Raw genomic sequence first — 18121 nt, forward strand, 5'->3', positions numbered from 1 at the left:
CGATAGACCATCCGATTAATTAAATTATCAAAACAAATAAAAATTGCTGCCGCCAAGTGCATGCCTGATCGGCAATGGGACCAACTTCGGGTTGTGCATGTCGATCGGGCATGCTGCAAGATGCCAGGCCAACGTGGTCGATCGGGTGTGCGGCGGTAACGGCGAGCAATATCAGGATGAGCAACGAGCGCGACAAAACCCCTGGCACTGTCCCTCCTAATGTCAAATGCCCCCTCGATGCACTATACTTTACTTGTCCATGTACGACGCTGGCGTCGGGCTACGTCCTTACACGCGCCCCACGTGGTTGCCGGCATATACATGGACGCTTGTGACGTCTAACGCACGCCCACGTTACTTTGGCAACCATGTGGAGCGCGTGTATGGATAGTGCACCGGGCACATTTTATATTAGGGGGACAACGTTAGGCCAGTGCAGTGTTCTCCCCAGTTTTTTTTCCCAGCCGGGTGGCATAAAAAAAATAGCCGAGTGGGGCGAGATGAGAGAATGCAGGGCTGGTGCTTCTCTGCTTACAGCAGAGGAGGAGGTGAGCAGATAACAGCCGGGTGGTCACCAAAAATAGCCGGGTGGAGTCCCCAGGCTAAAAGAGCCTGGGAAGAACACTGCAGTGATGTGGTGGATGCGGAGCTACAAGGCCAATTCCTGATTTCAGCATGAAATCGATCAGTAATCAGCCTGCGGTATATGGGCAGCCGACAGATCTCACTCTAGTCAGATTTGATTAGCGAGAGATTTGTCTCTTGGTCGAATCTGCCCATCATCGCTAGATGTATGACTACCTATAGCTTTTCAAACTTGTGTTGTCTTGAACTCATCTTTACAGGGCTCATCAATGTTGATAGCCTAAGTACATGGACACCCCAATGTGACGTTCTACAATACAGATTAATGTAGCCTGAGGCTTAATTGTTCGGCTCACACCCCATGGGCCTTTATTGTATTTCAGCTCTGAGAATTTACGCTAGTTACACAAAGCACTAGACCACATGCTGCTTTAGTAATCCAAAGCAGAATACAAAACAGTGTTAACGTAGGCAAACGTGAGGTAATTTGTTGTACAAATGAAGGAAGGCTGGATTACAATGCCCTAGACTGCAGACAACCATTTACCAGACGCGAGAAAAGTGAAAAGACTCCCTGTATTTTATCAATTGTCTGATGTAGTGTTATTAAAAACCATAACACACTATGAAGCTACACACACTCGAGAACTGTTGTCCGCAAAGCTCTGTATATGATGCCCCAAGTGAGAATTAAGCGCTGAAGGCCTGTACAGACGCGTCACTAGCTTCAATATGCAGCACACAAAAGGGGCAGGGTGAGGAGGAGAACAATGCACTCAGGGGTCGATTGGACGTCAGTGTTGGTAAAGATCTGGCACGCCTGAAAAGGAAACATCAGGGAATTTAAAGAACATGAGATCTACTTACCTGGGGCTTCCTCCAGTCCCTGGAAGCCCATGAGTCCCTCACCGCTGCTCCGCTCCAAGCCGGTCTCCCGGGGTCCCCTCAGTAGCAGCCGCCAGCAAGGTCGGTGGCTACTGCGCATGTGTTGAGCGAGCAGCTGTGCGCCTGACAACGGGAGCATTCTGCGCAGGCGCGGAGGTACTGCACAGAACGTTCCTGTTGACAGGAGCGGGATAACGAGTGGCGCGGCCGCATGCTTGCACATGCACAGTGGCCACTGACCTTGCCAGGCTGGTGGCTGCTATTGAGGGGATCCCGGGAGACCGGCTCGGAGCGGAGCTGCAGCGAGGGACACATGGCCTTTCAGGGGCTCGAGGAAGACCCAGGTAAGTAGATCTCATGTTCTTTAAATCCCGATGTTTCCTTTAAAAGACACCTGAAGTGAGAGGGGTATGGATTCTGTCATATTTATTTTCTTTTAAACAATACCAGTTGCCCAACTATCCTGCTGATCCTCTGCCTCTAATGCTTTTAGCCAGAAACCCTAAACAAGCATGCAGATCAGATGTTTTTGAGTGAAGCCCAACTTAAGGCTTGTACGCACACTTGATAGATGTTGGGCGACATCGCTAGGCCGAGTCTGTATAGGCAAGTAAAGTGTAGAGAAACCGAGAGCCCAATATAGTGTAGTATGTTAAGCATTAATGAAGTAAAGGTTATTGTGAGAAAATTATACTCACAAACATGGGTTACCACAAAGGCAACCACTGTATAGGCAGGTGAGGAGATTAGACCTGTCCTTACTCAGGGATAAGAAGTCTCTCTCTGTAGATGCAAAAGAGGGCAGATCACCCCTCCACCAGGGGTGGACACGGTATAGCAGTAGGAGAACAGAGGCGCCAGCAGGATAAAAGCGGATGAAAAATTAAATATATCCTGCTGGCGCCTCTGTTCTCCTATTGCTGTATAGGCAAATAGCCAGCCTGTACGTGCGGACGATGAGTTCTGTTGCAACAAACCTGGCCATCCTGACCATGTTCAATCAGGGGAAAAAAGAAAAAAAAAAAAAAAGAGAGAGACTTTCCCAATTCAGACATTTCAATCACAAAATGATCCTGCAAATAAGTCATTTCTGGTTGTGGTCTTTTCTCATTTAAACACAGTACTTCCATAGCTTATGCATGTGTATACAACAGCTATATCAGTGTTCTCCCCAGGCTCTTTTAGCCGGGTGCTCCACCCGGCTAGATTTGGTGACCACCCGGTTGGCATTGGCTCACCTCCTCACCACCTCCTATGCTGTAAGCAGAGTTGCCCTGCATTTTCATCTCTCCCCACCCGGCTGCTTTTTCATGCCACCCGGCTACTATTTCATGCCACCTGGCTGGAAAATAATTCTGGGGAGAACACTGTATATAATACTTATATTTCAGGACATTTCCACGTATCCAGAAGACATATGACACTATCAGGAACCCCAGCTGCTTGGGGTATTCTGTTCTGGTCCAAGCCCTATCCCATAGAGCCATATCAATCCCTGCCATACACTGAGGAGGACCAACAGTCCGAAACAGGCAAGTCTGCATGTTAGGTTGATGTGGCTCTGTTACATTTATAAGCCATAGGCTTGCTATACACCAGCAGTTCTGGATGTGTGCCTGGTTTCAGGGGCATAGAGAGATAATTTGCATATTCAGGAGTGATGCATTGTGGTTAACCACATTTGCTCACTGAAAGCCGAATTATCAATTATCGCAGATACCTTCCGTTTTAAGAAAGCAAATTACACTGAGCGTTGCTTTTTAGTAGGAGGGCTTTTTGGTCTCTTTTAGTCCCCTATACATTCCCAGTAGTTCTGGGTCACCCCAAGCTGCTTGGGTATTCTGCTGACCCCAGTCATGTGACAAACCAGTGATTGGATTGAGCAAGTGAGCCCCATCTTGTAAAGCTGTGACAAATGGGGCCCTTATTTATTCATCCAATCTGCTAGTCACGGCAAGTGTCAAGCTTCATAGGAAGGTGACAGGACAGGTTCTCTTTACAATACACAGTAAACAGAAGCACAGACTGCTTATATTCATCACTAATTTAATCATTCATCTTTTGTCTCTCAGGAAATGGCTCCAGGAGACATTCACCTGCACAGAGGCAAAGTCACTTCCACACGTCTGTCAGCATCTCACCATCATTCCACGTCTGATGTGACGCCCTGATCTCCATTAATGGTTATGACTAAATAATCCGGACAGGATCTGAGCGTGCCAGTGTAGCGTCAGCTTTTATCAGATACCATCTATGCTGTGAAATGCCCAGTCACGCAAATCTAGTTGATTGAGAGCGGGTCAGTGTCTGAGAGCTTGTTCACACTGGGGGCATTTTCAGTCTTTTTTTTTTAAAAAAAAAAAAAATCGCCCACAAAACACTTGTGCAATGACTCTTTATGAGAAGGTACAGATCAGCGCGGTTCATGCGCTGTGCGTTCAGCAAAGCGGTGCCTGGACCATTTTTGGAGCGTTTTTGCTATAATGGAAGGTATAAGAAGAGCGATAAACCTCTTTATGCGGCGATTGCATTCGCGTTTTTGAGAATAAATACATTCTATTTATTCTTTTCCAGGTCAAAGAGTTCGAGTGAATTACAAAATTGCTCTGGAAAAGTGCTTCGAAAAACGTTTTTACCAGAAACGCAGCGCACAGTGGAGCGCCGGGAGGGGGAAAACGCACAAAAACGCGAAACGTTTTCAATTTTAGGCGTGAATGAGGCCTAAAACTGTCTATTTAAATACTTTATTTCCAGAAAATCAATGGATTACATAATCATTCAGTTAAAGGGAACACAAGGTGAGAGGGATATGGAGGATGGCGTGTTTATTTCCTTTTAAATAATGCAAGTTGCCTGGCTGTCCTGTTAATCCTCTTCCTCTAATACTTTAAAGGACACCTGAACTGCAAAGGATATGGAGGCCGCCATATTTATTTCCAGTACTCTGGAATGTGTGGAATAGGCGCTGGCTTACTGAACAGGAAGAGCCAAGATTCGAAGCCAAATCTCCTGTGTCAGAGGCAGACAACTGTAGCAAGAGGCCTGTGGATGCTGCCAGATTTATTTCCTTTTAAGTAATACCAGTTGCCAGGCTATCCTGCTGATCCTCTGCATCTAATACTTTTAGCCCCTGAACAAGCATGCAGCAGGTCAGGTGTTTCTGAGAATATTGTCAGATCTGACAAGATTAGCTGCATGCTTGTTTCTGGTGTGATTCAGACATGACTGCAGCCAAATAGATCAGCAGGGCTGCCAGGCAACTGGTATTGTTTAAAAGCAAATAAATGTGGCAGCCTCCATAGCCCTCTTGCTACAGTTGTCTTTTAACCAGTACACTATCCAGATACTTAAAGGGGTTCTCTGGTATGTTTAAAAGAGCTAAAACTGACACTTACCTTGGGCTTCTATCAGCCCCCTGCAGCTGTAATGTCCCACGTCGTCGTCCTCCGATGCTCAGTTCCCCGCTGCCGGTAACCTGCTAATTATTCGTCTATAACTAGACCAGGCATGGGCAAACTCGGCCCTCCAGCTGTTACGGAACTACAAGTCCCACAATGCATTTGCCTTTATGAGTCATGACTGTGGCAGTCAGACTCCTGCAATGCATTGTGGGACTTGTAGTTCCTTAACAGCCGGAGGGCCAAGTTTGCCCATGCCTGAACTAGACTAATAGAACTGCGGATGCGCGGTTCTCGCTTCCACGCTGCGTAATTGGGCGCTTACTGCGCAGGTGCAGTACAAGAAAACTTCGTACTGCGTCTGCACAGTAAGCTCCCAATGAAGATTAGTTAGATGAATAATTAGCAGGTTACCGGCGGTGGGGAAAGGAGCATTGGAGGAGGATGGCGCGAAAAATTACAGCTGCAGGGGGCCAAAAGAACCCCCAGGTAAGTGTCAGTTTTAGATTTTTTTTAAACATGCCAGATAACCCCTTTAATTTAAGTGACTGATAAATGTACCCTCCACCCCTCAGACAGGATTACAGCAAAAATTTAGACAAGGGTCAAAACCTCCATCAACAATAATTAGATGTAGATTCGTCACCACATGGATGGTACAAAATATTGGTCACAAATTTAATTATTGTTGAAATAAAGAACAAATACCTGTATTCTTAAAAAAATTGAAATGCCATGTAGTGCACCTTCATCTACACAAAACTGTACAAATTACATTTCTCCAGCTCAGGTACACATTGCAGATGACACTAGGCCAAAAAGGTCCTAAATCTTGCATGCCTACAGGTGTCTCCAACCAGCATGCCAGATTATAACCAACAGCGACACCACTGCCCATTGCTCCTCTCCTCACCCCGCCTGCCAGACGCCGATCCACTGTGCACCGCATCATCATCAATCTCCATAGCAACAGTACGCATCACTAGCCTGCGTCTGTAGCACTCTGCCTGAACTACTGTGGTGCATGTGTAGGTCTATTGGGTTCAGTTTTAACATCTCGGATTTAGCAGAATCCCTGATAAAGACTGCTTGGTGAGATCCTTCCTAAAACAGAAGGACATTTTAAATCATTCAGCTTCAAGTGAATATTTGTGGTTACCCACAATGCACCTCTACTGAATATGCAAATTATCTCTTCATGCCCCCGTAAGCCAGGTTAGCATCCAAAACTGCTGGGGAATAGCAAGCCTATACCTTTAAATTTTACACAAACATATCAACCCCACATGTAGACAGCCTGTTTCAGACTTTTGGTCCTCATCAGTGCATGGAAGGGATTGATATGGCTGTATGGGATAGGACTTGGACCAGTACATCAGAGTGACCAAGCAGCTCGGGGTAACCCAGACCACTAGGAATGTATAGGGGGCTAAAAAAAAAAAAGGAGGCAAATCACACCAAGCATTGCTTTTTAGTAGGAGGGCTTTTTGGTCTGTTTTAGCCCCCTATACACATATATAGTGTTTTGGGTTGCTTGGTTACTCTGTGATAAAGACTGGTTGGCTGTCAATGTCCTGGAGGTGTCATACAAACACATGACTAGTTCTCTTGCCTGGATTCTGAATGCTCCACAGCTATTGATGGTTACATCACACATTGCATAAGATTATAAACAAACACAAGAAATCATAACAGGACCACATGGCTCCTACACTAAACATCTCTATGGAACCTAGGCTCTCCACACAGATTACAATTACACACATAGGAACAGGTACATCCTAATCACTGTCTAATAATAATTGGGGGAGCAATGATTTATATACACATATAATTCATTATTTAAAAAAAAAATAAAAATCAGTATTTAATCCTGCTTTAATGTAAGTTTTAAAGTAAAATTGTAAAAAAAAATCCTAATGAGGCTTCACCGTCCACTTCACCCTTCAGGATCCAGCGCTGGCAGCCCCCAAAAATATGAAATAGCGCCTGCAATATTTACCTACCTGGCTTCAGCGCAGTAGTTGAACAAGTTGCCTGCGCAGTGCGCTCCGGTCCACGCGGCGGTGATTGACAGCGCCGCTCGCGCAGGCGCAGTACAAGCCGACCTCCAGGTCGGCCTGACATCGCCGGGGATCGGGAAGCTTCACAGGCAAACGGCTCACCGCGGAGCTGCAGCGAGGGACATGCTGGGAGCTTGGGGCTGGACGAAGCCCCGGGTAAGTAGCACTTATTGTCCTCATATCCCCTGATGGCTCCTTTAAGGACCAGAGACTGCTGGTACCAGAAACCGCCGGATGCAGATGAATCACCGCACATACCCGCTGCCATTGTCGCCCACGCCAAACTTCCGTCATCTCAGGCCACCCGCTCTGCCGCCTCTACGACGGCAGAGTTCCTGTGAGACGGTCAGGAGCCGCTTTCATTGGCTCCTGACCATGTGATCAATGTAAACCAATGGGAGTTGCTTACATTGATGACAGGGTCAATGAAATCGGCCCCTGACCGGCTCACAGAGCTCTGCCTTCATAGAAACGGCAGGGCGAGTGAGCTGCAGTGGGAAAAAAAGCATCGAGATCGACAAGAATGTCCGGCGGCGATGTGAAATCTACGCCCTGGCAGGTATAACAGCGTCAAACAAGGCGTAGATTTCAATCACAGCCGTCCAGAAGCAGTTACCATAAAAAACAAGGAAGTACATTATACATAAACAAACATGAGCAAGTATTTGTAGTAATTTAAAGTACAATATTAAAGACTTTAAAAATAGTTTATGCACCATTATGGAGTACTGCCAACAGATCTATATGCTTCAAAGGGTACTTGAGGGGATGTTACCCACAACACGGGGTACTTGAAATGTACCATTTTACAATAAAGGGGTAGAGGCTGAAAGAATTTTGAATAACAGTACCCTAGAATACGTCTTTACAGCAAAGCACACTCTCCTTATCAGGATATATAGGTTACCTCGCAGACAGGGCGCGATCTCTTCTCAAGCTGGATTTTCATGTTCTTCAGACATGTGACACGGAGGCCGGTCATTGGGACGGATCAGTGCTAAACGCACCAGAGAGACTCTTGCTGGAGCTGCTGATGGGATTCTCAGCATCTGCTGACTCTAGGAAGTCTGTTCCAGGTAAGTATGATCAGCCAGCTCCACTGACCAGGCCAGCTCTTATACAGTACTGATAAAAGCTGTACATTCAGTACAGAACACAGCTGTAAACAGTCACGTATGTACCGCAGAGCCGGGCAGCCCTTGTGTATGTAATGGGGTGATGACTGAACATCCAGTCCCATAGCTGGAATTCTCCATGCTTTATTGCTGAGCAGCACAGTATAGTGACACATGGGGAGTCAGAGGGAAGACATTCATTGTCATAACCATGTGAGCACCAAAACACAAGCCGTGACATGTAATGCGTTACTTAACAGCGCTGGACACATTCCAGGAGCCAGCCAGCCAGGGCTCTTTAACAATTACAGCTGCTGCTGACAGCTGCACACACACGCTCAGTGCTTGTCCTTCAAGGAGAGTGTTTCAGGTGACAGATTTAAGGAAAATTAGTGTACAGACACGCTGCACAGCTATAGCAAGCGACATGTGCTGTCCTATGGAAAGGTAATTAAAAGCAGAAGCCATTGTACAATAGCAGTCGTCCACGCAAGTCATTTAGGTGTGTCTTTCGGACAATCGCAATGCTCCCTCTCGTCTCTCACAATAAAACCAGTGCTGGCAGCGATTGCAAAGTAATCAAATCTGCATTCCTCATTATCCCAGTAGTGAACAGCAATGTAGCGATCATCATAAAAGTACTGTTATGCCTGGTACACACCATGCAATTTCCCATCGGATAGACACGTGGAAACGATTATGTGTGAGTGTTCCGATCTGATTTCGGAATGTTTTTCTGATCACTTCTATACAAAATTGATCAGAAATCAGAACGGACCTGTCAGAATAACTGTTATGACCCGTCTATCTGACGTGGAATTGCATGATGTGTACCTGGCTTTACATAGCGGTAAACTAACCATTCCTGCAAAACCGGATATCCTTCAGCTGGTCGTTTCATAATAATAAAACAGGAGACTTGAATATCGTATATTTTCACTTTCAAGCTTCTGGGGCTTACTCCAGTATGCCAAATTTGACCATGCCAAAAACTGCTTGTGTCAATTTAAAGCAGGGCTGTGGAGTCGGTACAAAAATCACCCAACCCCGAATCCTCAATTTATGAAACCTCCGACTCCAGGTACCCAAAATTGCTCTGACTCCGAGACTCCGACTCCGTAGTCTAATTTTTACAAAAGGCTATGGATTTGGTACAAAAATCATCCGATTCCTCAGTTTATTGAAACCACCGACTCCAGGTACCCAAAATTGCTCCGACTCCACAGCCCTGATTTAAAGTACATTATCTTTCAGCCACTAATATATTTCACAGATAGCAGAATTTGCGTACAATTTGCATTTTGCGTAGTGACTCAAGTTGTTGTGCCATTTTTTTTTTTGCCGCCGTCGTCCCCGTTGCATGAATCTAACCAACTGGTCGAATATGCCTTTGGGGACCCTCAGATGGCTTCAGGGAGCACTCGTGTCCCCAAGCTCCAGAAGATGGGTGGCTCTGTACTGCGCATACATAGTATAGAGCGGCCCATCTTTGGGAGCACTTGGGAAAGCGAGGGCTCCCGGAGGCAGCAATTTCAAACAAGGGAGAGCGCTGGAACCTGGACACAGAGAGGACAGGGAAGGCTTTGAAGGAACTCTATAAGTATCTGACTTTTTGTTTCCAGCTTCAATTTTGGTTTAAGCAACCTCAGCAGACATCTGTACACACGTTAGATACGGCCCAACCAAGAACAGTCTAGCATACGTAAAAAAGTCCAGGGATATGCCCTGGAGAATAATATGCAAAGTAGCGCTGTTCCCACTTCCCACGGGTGTGGTCTCCGCTCCAATATTCCGCTGTGGTCCGGCTGTCACCCAGGGCAGATGTGTCAACCCCCCATAGGCTATATGGGGAACGCATCCAACTTCCCGGGATTATCATGGACTGCACAGAAGTGCGCCCGCTACCGCAACCAATCCCGTGGATACAATCAAGAGTGACAAGTGCAACTGACTCCTCCATTCACTGTCACGTTTTGCACTGTGCGGAGAATGGGCAAAAAATGTCCCAGTGGAGAACGCAGCCTTCTTTACGACTTTTCAGAAACTCATTTTTCGGTGGTTTTCCCACTGGGAAGAGATGACTTTATCACAGGTATATGGGTCAGCAATCAGAAGTATCATTGCGAAACATGCGCTAAAGTGTTTGGTGGCAGCATTTTGTTAATAATAATAATAATATTATTGTTATAGCTCTTTTCTCCCTAGGGACTCAAAGCCCTGTTAAGCAATGTGTTTACCATGTAGGAAAGAATAACAAGCAGTATTTCAAGGGCAGCAAATGTTTTTTTGAACACACCTGACTGTTGTGTGTTTTCTGGCATTTGCCACTGCCATAACAGCACCATGTTCCCAAACTCCATACAAACACAGAGACAGCAGAGATGTGGGACATGGCGGCACATTGACAGGAACCACTGGCGTCATGTGACTGAGGCCTTAGGGTGGCCATACGCCATAAAATCTTGATTGAACAATCTTACCACATTCATGTAGCACAAGAGTTTATCAAAAGAATATGTTTAGGCTTCTTGCACACCAAGACGTTGTGTTAGGTGTCACGTTAAGGTCGCATAACGTGCACCTAACACAACGTATGGTGCTGCAAAAGCCGACGGTAGAGTGAGCCGCGTTCGGCGGCTCGATTCCTATAATGTCTCCCAGAGTGGCGCTGATTGGCCAGCGGGACCACGTGATGCGGAGCGAGACACTCCGCATCACGTGGTCCCGCCGGCCAATCAGCTGCCGCCAGTGCAGTGAATATTAAGTAGCCATGTGCGCTGCTACTGTAGCTGGCTCTCCCCGCCTCCTCTCCGCCCCCCACTGCGCATGTGCAAACAGTCTAACGCGGCTATAGCCGCTCCAACGCCGTAGCATGCTGCACTTTGCACCGAACGTGCAGCATTACATGTAACGCAACGTGGGCTGTGTGAACAGCCCACTTGTGTTACATTGCTGTGCGTTGGGGGAGCGTTACAGGCGCACTAACGTGCGCCTGTAACGTCTTGGTGTGTAAGCAGCCTTAAAGTGTTCTCAATCTGTTCTACAATCAGCATTCTATTATGTATGGCCACCTTAAGGTTCGTAAACACGCCCAACAAAAGTCACCGCAAACAACCAACTTCTCGGAAATGACTTTACCAGCGACAAAGTTAAACAACAAGTCTTTCCAATCACATTGTCCGCACAACGATTTTGAAAACAACCAAATGGAAGTGACAGACACAACATGCATATGGTGTTTAAATAACGTACATATATGGCCAACTGCACGATATCAGCCCAACAGTCTGGGCTGGTGCACACCGGAGCGGTTCTGGAGCGTTTTTTTTTTAAACGCTTGCAGTGGGAAAACCGCTTGGCTAATGAAAGTGAATGGGATGGTGCACACCAGAGCGGCTCGTTTTTTCCAGAAACGCAAACTCCCGGGCTGCAGCATTTTTTAGATTTCTGAGGCGTTTCTGCCTCAATGTTAAAGAATAGGAAAGTGGAAAACCGCTCTGAAAAACGCCAGATCAGAGCGGTTTTCCAGGAGTTTTTGTTACAGGTGCTGTTCAGTAACAGCTTTACTCTAATAATATTTTACATCTGCTACACAAAAACGCTCCAGAAAACATGCCTAGAATTGCTCTGAAATCTGCCTCAAAAACCTCTAGCGTTTTGCGGATCTGCTAGAGGTTTTTGGTGTGCAGGGGGCCTCTGAGTTGATCTGATCAGGCAAAATGGCCAATATCAGTCACAGACCGTTTGGTTAAATTTTTTTGTTGTTGTTGTTCAATGTGGCAAAATCTGTTGTGAGATGTTTGAAAGGACTTTTTTTGAGCATGTGTGCATAGCTTGAAGGTCGCCAAAATCTTAGCTCCAAGTTCCACCTCACACCTCCATCAATCTCTGGAAATTCTGGACATTACACATCTCACAGCAATTTTAACTGTAGGTATCCTGCGATTAGATTCATTTCATTCTCTGCTTCAGTTACTTGAGTCGGTTTCTGCTTTGAATAAAGTTTGCATTCAGCCAGCAAATGGTTGAAGCGGGCTTTGTGAATGTCAGTTTGCAAGTGTGAGCTGGTCTGACTAACCCAAACAAGGCAGGCATTACATGAGCAGGATCCTCAGCACCCCATGCTGCTCCAGCATCAACACTGGCTGCATGCTAAATGCAACTTGCTAATTAATTATCATCCCTGGGAGACACTTAAATTACCAATCTTAACACAGATGTGACCTGGACTAGACTTTGCATCACAGCAGAGAGGCAATCGTTGGGGGGAGACAGCTGGTTCTGGAAAGTGTGCCCAAAAATGCAATATAAGTCACAGATTGTTATTTATTTTTTAAAAAAATATTCTGAATACTACAAAATCTGAGTGTATCTCTCTTTTTTTTGTTAAAGAAATACAAACTGCCAGTCCCTGAACTCTGCCAAATGTAAATTCAGGAGGTATAATGTAAATATGGCAACTAACAAGGGGTGAATTGTTTAGGGCTAGCCATGTAAAATGACCCTATGAGTTCTTTTACATTCTGCTATTGGCAACTGAGCATCATTAGTAGGAGCACATAAATCACAGCATCACACAACGCTTTCTGCAGAGGGGCATAGTGGTAAGAAAGTTTTGGTCCTGCAGAAACTCTGAGCAGTCCAATGAGCTGGATCTCCCCAGCCTGCTCTGCACAGGATCGCTCTGCAGGACTCGCACAATAAAGGATCCGATGACAGAGGCAGCAGACAGAGAGATGCACAATGCGGAGCAATCACTACAACTCACCGATAGCTGGCTGGTGTTCAGGGTGTCCTCACTGCCCAGAAAGTCCTCCAGGAAGGTCTCTTTCATGGTGGTCGGTCAGTCAGTCCCCCCCTTGTTTTCAGATGAAGTTATTCCTACATCAGTTCATAGAGAGTAACACAGCTATTGCCAGCTACACCTCTGTCTGTGTCTCCGCCGCAGCCCCGCCCACCCCCAGCTCTGTCTCCGGAGCTCCGCCCATCCACAGCTCGGCCGTAGCACCTCTGCCTGTGTGTCAACTTCGGAGCCCCGCCCATCCACAAGCTCTGTCTCTTAAACCCCGCCCACTCACAGCTCGGCCGGGAGCTTCCCACTCGCTGCTGGCCCAGGAGGACAATTGCCATTTGACAAGCCGCCTCTCTCCCCCCCGGGAGATCCTCTGCACAAAAGACCAAGGTGCAGCTCTTTGTGCTGATATTTTTAGCTTTACATTTACCCCTCTACGAGCTTTATTAATACAGAAAGGAGCTTTCAGCAAAAGGACAAGTGGACTGGGTAGGAGGAGGATTGTGGACAGGCAGGGGGCCAGTTGAATATGTATTAACAGTCTCATATTTAATGCATTGCTTTATTAATTCGTTTTGCTGCCCTTTGCACAATGGCAGAGCAGATCTGAGAATGGAAAAAGAAAATGAAGGTAACATTTTCAGTCTCTCAAAAATTACCATCTTATGACAGCTATCCAGATTATGCAAGAAGCATCCCAGAGACAAAAAAAGGGATCTACTTACCTGGAGCTTCCTCCAGCCCCTGGCAGCCGATATGTCTCTCCGCTGTCCCGGGATCCCCTCTGTTTCATATACTGACCTCACCAGGTCGGCATCTATTGCGCCTGCGCCGCTGTCAATCAATCGTGTTCTGCGGAGGCGCAGAACACTCCAGAACACGTGAGAGTGATTGACAGCGGCGCAGCCACAGTGGATGCCGACCTGGCAAGGTCAGTATATGAAACAGAGGGGATCCCAGGACAGCGGAGAGATATAGCGGCTGGAGGAAGCTCCAGGTAAGTAGATCTCAATTTTATTTTTGTACCTCAGATGTTTCCTTTAAAGCCAATGGGTACCGCTATAAAAATAAAAGTCAGATACTCACCTAAGGAGAGGGAAGGCTCGGTCCTAATGAGCCTTCCCTCTCCTCTCCCGGTGCCCTCGGTGCTGCGCTGGCTCCCCATTCGCGTCCGCCGCCTCAGGGACTTCGGAGGTCTTCGGGAGCACTCGGGCTTCCGAAGACGGGCCGCTCCATATTACGCACGCGCAATTGCGTCATAGAGGACGCTCGCGCATGCGTAGTATGGAGCGGCCCGTCTTCGGGAGCCCGAGTGCTCCCGAAGGCTTCCGAAACATCCCTTCGGCAGCGGAAGTGGCAGTATTTGACCGAACTGGTCGAATACTGCTACGGGGGATCCTGCGCGGCACCGGGAGAGGAGAGGGAAGGCTCATTAGGACCGAACCTTCCGTCTCCTTAGGTGAGTATCTGACTTTTTTGTTTTTATAGCGTACACATTCACTTTAAATCAGGATGATACCATTTATTGGCCAACTTAAAAAAATAAAGGCGAACGACCACCGAATTTGATAATGATCAAATCGGATGAAAATCGGTGCCACCAAGAGCATGTCCGATCGAAGATACGACCAATTTGGGGCCAAAATTGGTCGAATGCAATAGCGGGACGAGCTGCAAACGCAACAAAACCCCCGACGCTGTCCCTCCTAATGTCAAATGTGCCTGCCTAGTGCACTATACTTTACCTGTCTGTGTCCATGGTTGGCTCCCGGCTCTGTCCGCAATCTGCATACATGCACCCGATGTGGTTGCCGGAGTAACGTGGGCCCATGCATGACTTCACACATGTGCCCAGGTATATGCCGGCAACCACGATAAGGGTGTATGTGGATTGCGGTGGATTCTGGAGCCAACGGTGGACACAGACAGACAATGTATACTGCACTGGGCACGGGGTGAAGCACATTGGACGTGGTCGCGCAGGTGTTATTGCCGGCGCAGAAGCACCGACCCGCCGGTGGGTTGCTGACCGAGGAGGACCGGAGGGGCTGAAATGACTTCTATGGGCTGGAGGAAGCCCCAGGTGAGTAAAAATACAGTGATGTGAAAAACTATTTGCTCCCTTCCTGATTTCTTATTCTTCCTGCTTTAATCGCGCATGCGCAGTACTTTCACGCCGGCCGCCGTGATGACGCGAGGCGGCCGGCGTGTGACGTAATCCGCGTCATACGCGGAAGCTGCAGCCCGACACTCCACCGAGTGTCGCCCGGGCTGCGGCCTGTCAGCTATACCGGAGCGGGGAGAAGGAGAGGAGCCAGGACGCCGGCGTGGGACCTCCCGACCAGCACTGGGCTGGAGAAAGCCCCTGGTGAGTACAACTTTTCTTTTTTTCGTGAGCTCGGAGTCCCTTTAAGCTGAAGCGATCTTGGGTACTGCAGCAGGACAATGACCCAAAACACACCAGCAAATCCACCTCTGAATGGCTGAAGAAAAACAAAATGAAGACTTTGGAGTGGTCTAGTCAAAGTCCTGACCTGAATCCTATTGAGATGTTGTGGCATGACCTTAAAAAGGCGGTTCATGCTAGAAAACCCTCAAATAAAGCTGAATTACAACAATTCTGCAAAGATGAGTGGCCCAAAATTCCTCCAGAGTGCTGTAAAAGACGTTATCTTTGACTAATAGTTAACGTTTTTTGATGAGCAGAAACATTTAAGTGTGACAAACATGCAAAAGAATAAGAAATCAGGAAGGGGCAAATAGTTTTTCACATCACTGTAGATTAAAATCGTCGCCTCGGAAGTCCTTTAAGAAACCTCAGCTGACCCCGGAGGAGAAATGAATACATGCGAGATTCTCGGCTGAGTGGGACTCACCGGCTGCCTTGACCGAGAACAGTCTAGCATGGGGAGGAGTCTAGCCTGTTCAAATGCCTAAGTGAGATTTCTGTATACAATAGCCACTAGTAATACATAAAACAAAAGCACATGAAACAATGACAGAAAGCCTGTTTTTCAGCCTCCTTTCAAAACACATTATAAACAAGGGAAAAGTGTGTTTACCATGTAATAGGAATAGAAAAGATGACTTTGGGGGCGTTTTTACCTAAGCAATAGAAGTGTGTATTTCCACGTTCCCAGAGAAAAGTGCTCTAGACTAGAGCTATGTACCTGTTCACTGAAATAGTCTCCTACTATGGCTAATACCAGCTATTGTGATAGACGGTACTGGTTACTATACGCATCCCAGCATATTATTTATTATTATTTATTGTATTTATAAGGCGCCAACATATTACGCAGCGCTGCACAATAGATAAATGGGTTAACATACAGGTAGAACATACGCAAACTCACAACAAAACAAGATCATGCAAATGATTTGATAACAATACAGTGTCATAGGTCAAGATAGAGACTGTTCGAGTCTACAAGAAGGGTGGTTGTGATACCCACCAACATACACTATTCCACCCAGGAACATTAATGACTACAATGACGGCACAATGACAAGCATGAAAATGGGGACCCACAAGTGCGTAACTAGCCACACGTGAGTAGTGTTAATGGAGCGATCGTTTGTTATTGTTTCATTATGAACGACTAACATGGATTATCGTCTGAACCAATCCGCCAGTTTATGTACCACATTACTGAGCACACGTTGCGATGTCACACATGCGGCAATGTCGTGATACAGGCGATCGCGGTGACGCTGGAGGCCAGGAGTCGTGCCGTAAGGGATGCAAGACTTTAAAATACTGATCATGGGGGGGGGGGGGGGGGAGGGACGACACTTTACACTAGGTGACATACACATACCGAGTGTCCGTCAGTCGTTGCGATATTGAACGCCGTTACTGCAAAGCACCTGATCGAGCCCTTGCAAGTGAGGTTTTTACGCCATTCCCGTTTGATCCATCAGAAAGATTTCGTCTGGAAATCGATAGGAAGATCGATCAGGTGGCCATGTTGTGGCACCAATGCAATACAAATTATAGAATTGGAAGGTTGATCGGGCCACAATATAGAGTAATTTATGAACACCCTTACAGCTGCAAGGACAGTTAAGTGATCTTTAAAGGATAAGAACTCTGTTAAAATGGGAGCTGCAGTGATGTGTGGGTCCTGATGCTTACCGCTTCTCCCGATCACTCCCGTGCCCCTTTCGTTTCGCTACAAAAAGTCCCTTTTGCAGCCGCAACTTTGCCAAGTTGCCGACCTTTAACCTGGACATACTAGGCTGCACATGCATTTTTATTTTTTAATAAGCAAAAAATAAAGTATAAATATATATATATATATATATATATATATATATATATATATTATTTTTATTTATTTTTTTAAATCATTATACAGTCACCCCTGAAATTACATGGAAGGCGGTGTCATTTCTCACTAATATTAGAAAGTTCTTTGATCAGTAAAAGTGGCCTCTAAGTATGGAGTGTGTACAACCTCCCGCCTTTATAACGCCTTAAAAAGCAGGAAAGTAAGCCAGGCCCACTCTTCAGGACGGTCCAGAAGTATAGCAGTCACTAATGCGATGACAAAGTGCTATTCAGGGGCCAGGGCTCACTGGGTGACATTCACATGCTGCATGATGAGTAACTGCCGTGGGTCACAATGATCTGAAGTGTTCCTCTCATTACCCACACTTCAAATAAATGAGCAGAGCGTTTCTATACAGTAGTTGTGTCACAGAATGGGTGATGACAACAAGCTTAGTTACTGGAGAAAGGAGGAACTGCTAAATTGCTTTAACCCCACCACTTCAGAGATCCTTCCAAAACTAGCATTCAACTATATCTGATCTGAATATCGAACTGATGATTCACTCAAGAGGGATCTGATATGTACCCACCTTGAGGCCTGGAACCCACTACAAAACACTATCCCTAATCGCAATCGATAGCATTTTTAATGAGTAAGCGATTTCATGAGTGATTGCTGGCGATTTTGGTGGACTTTTTAGAAAGTGTCAGCTTTTTGCCAGCGATAAGCATTTAGCATTTTTAATTCAGATTGGTCCTTTCAATGAATTAAAAAATGTTTACAGTGTGCAGTAATATAAAAACGATAGCAAAATCGCTCTGTGTAGGTTTTGATGAGCGATTACGCCAGCGTTTATATACTTTACATTGCAGAAACACTAACGCTAATAGCTAAAAATGCTGCATGTCCTGCATTTGCGACTTTGGTAATAGCAATCGCTCCAGTGGAATTTGGCCCATCCATTAACATTAGCTGTGCGTTTAGGGAAATCGCTAGCGTTTTCTCC

The 18121-nt window shown here is 46.4% G+C and overlaps 1 protein-coding gene across 7 annotated transcripts in view; it reads right to left on the minus strand.

Annotated features, from left to right (window-relative positions):
• The window catches only part of RGS12 (regulator of G protein signaling 12), a 267131-nt gene that overhangs the window by 103497 nt on the left and 145513 nt on the right, over positions 1–18121 (minus strand). Inside the window, exon 1 of one of the 7 annotated variants that reach the window (XM_068276294.1) lies at positions 12815–12905. The exons of the other annotated variants lie outside the window; for them this stretch is intronic. Coding sequence (XP_068132395.1) covers positions 12815–12880 — 66 coding nt within the window. The 5' untranslated portion in view covers positions 12881–12905. Of the gene's footprint in view, positions 1–12814; positions 12906–18121 lie in introns of those variants that run through there. 7 annotated transcript variants of the gene reach the window in all.

This window comes from Hyperolius riggenbachi, chromosome 1, assembly GCF_040937935.1.
Source record: "Hyperolius riggenbachi isolate aHypRig1 chromosome 1, aHypRig1.pri, whole genome shotgun sequence".
In the NCBI taxonomy this organism is placed as follows: Eukaryota; Metazoa; Chordata; class Amphibia; order Anura; family Hyperoliidae; genus Hyperolius; species Hyperolius riggenbachi.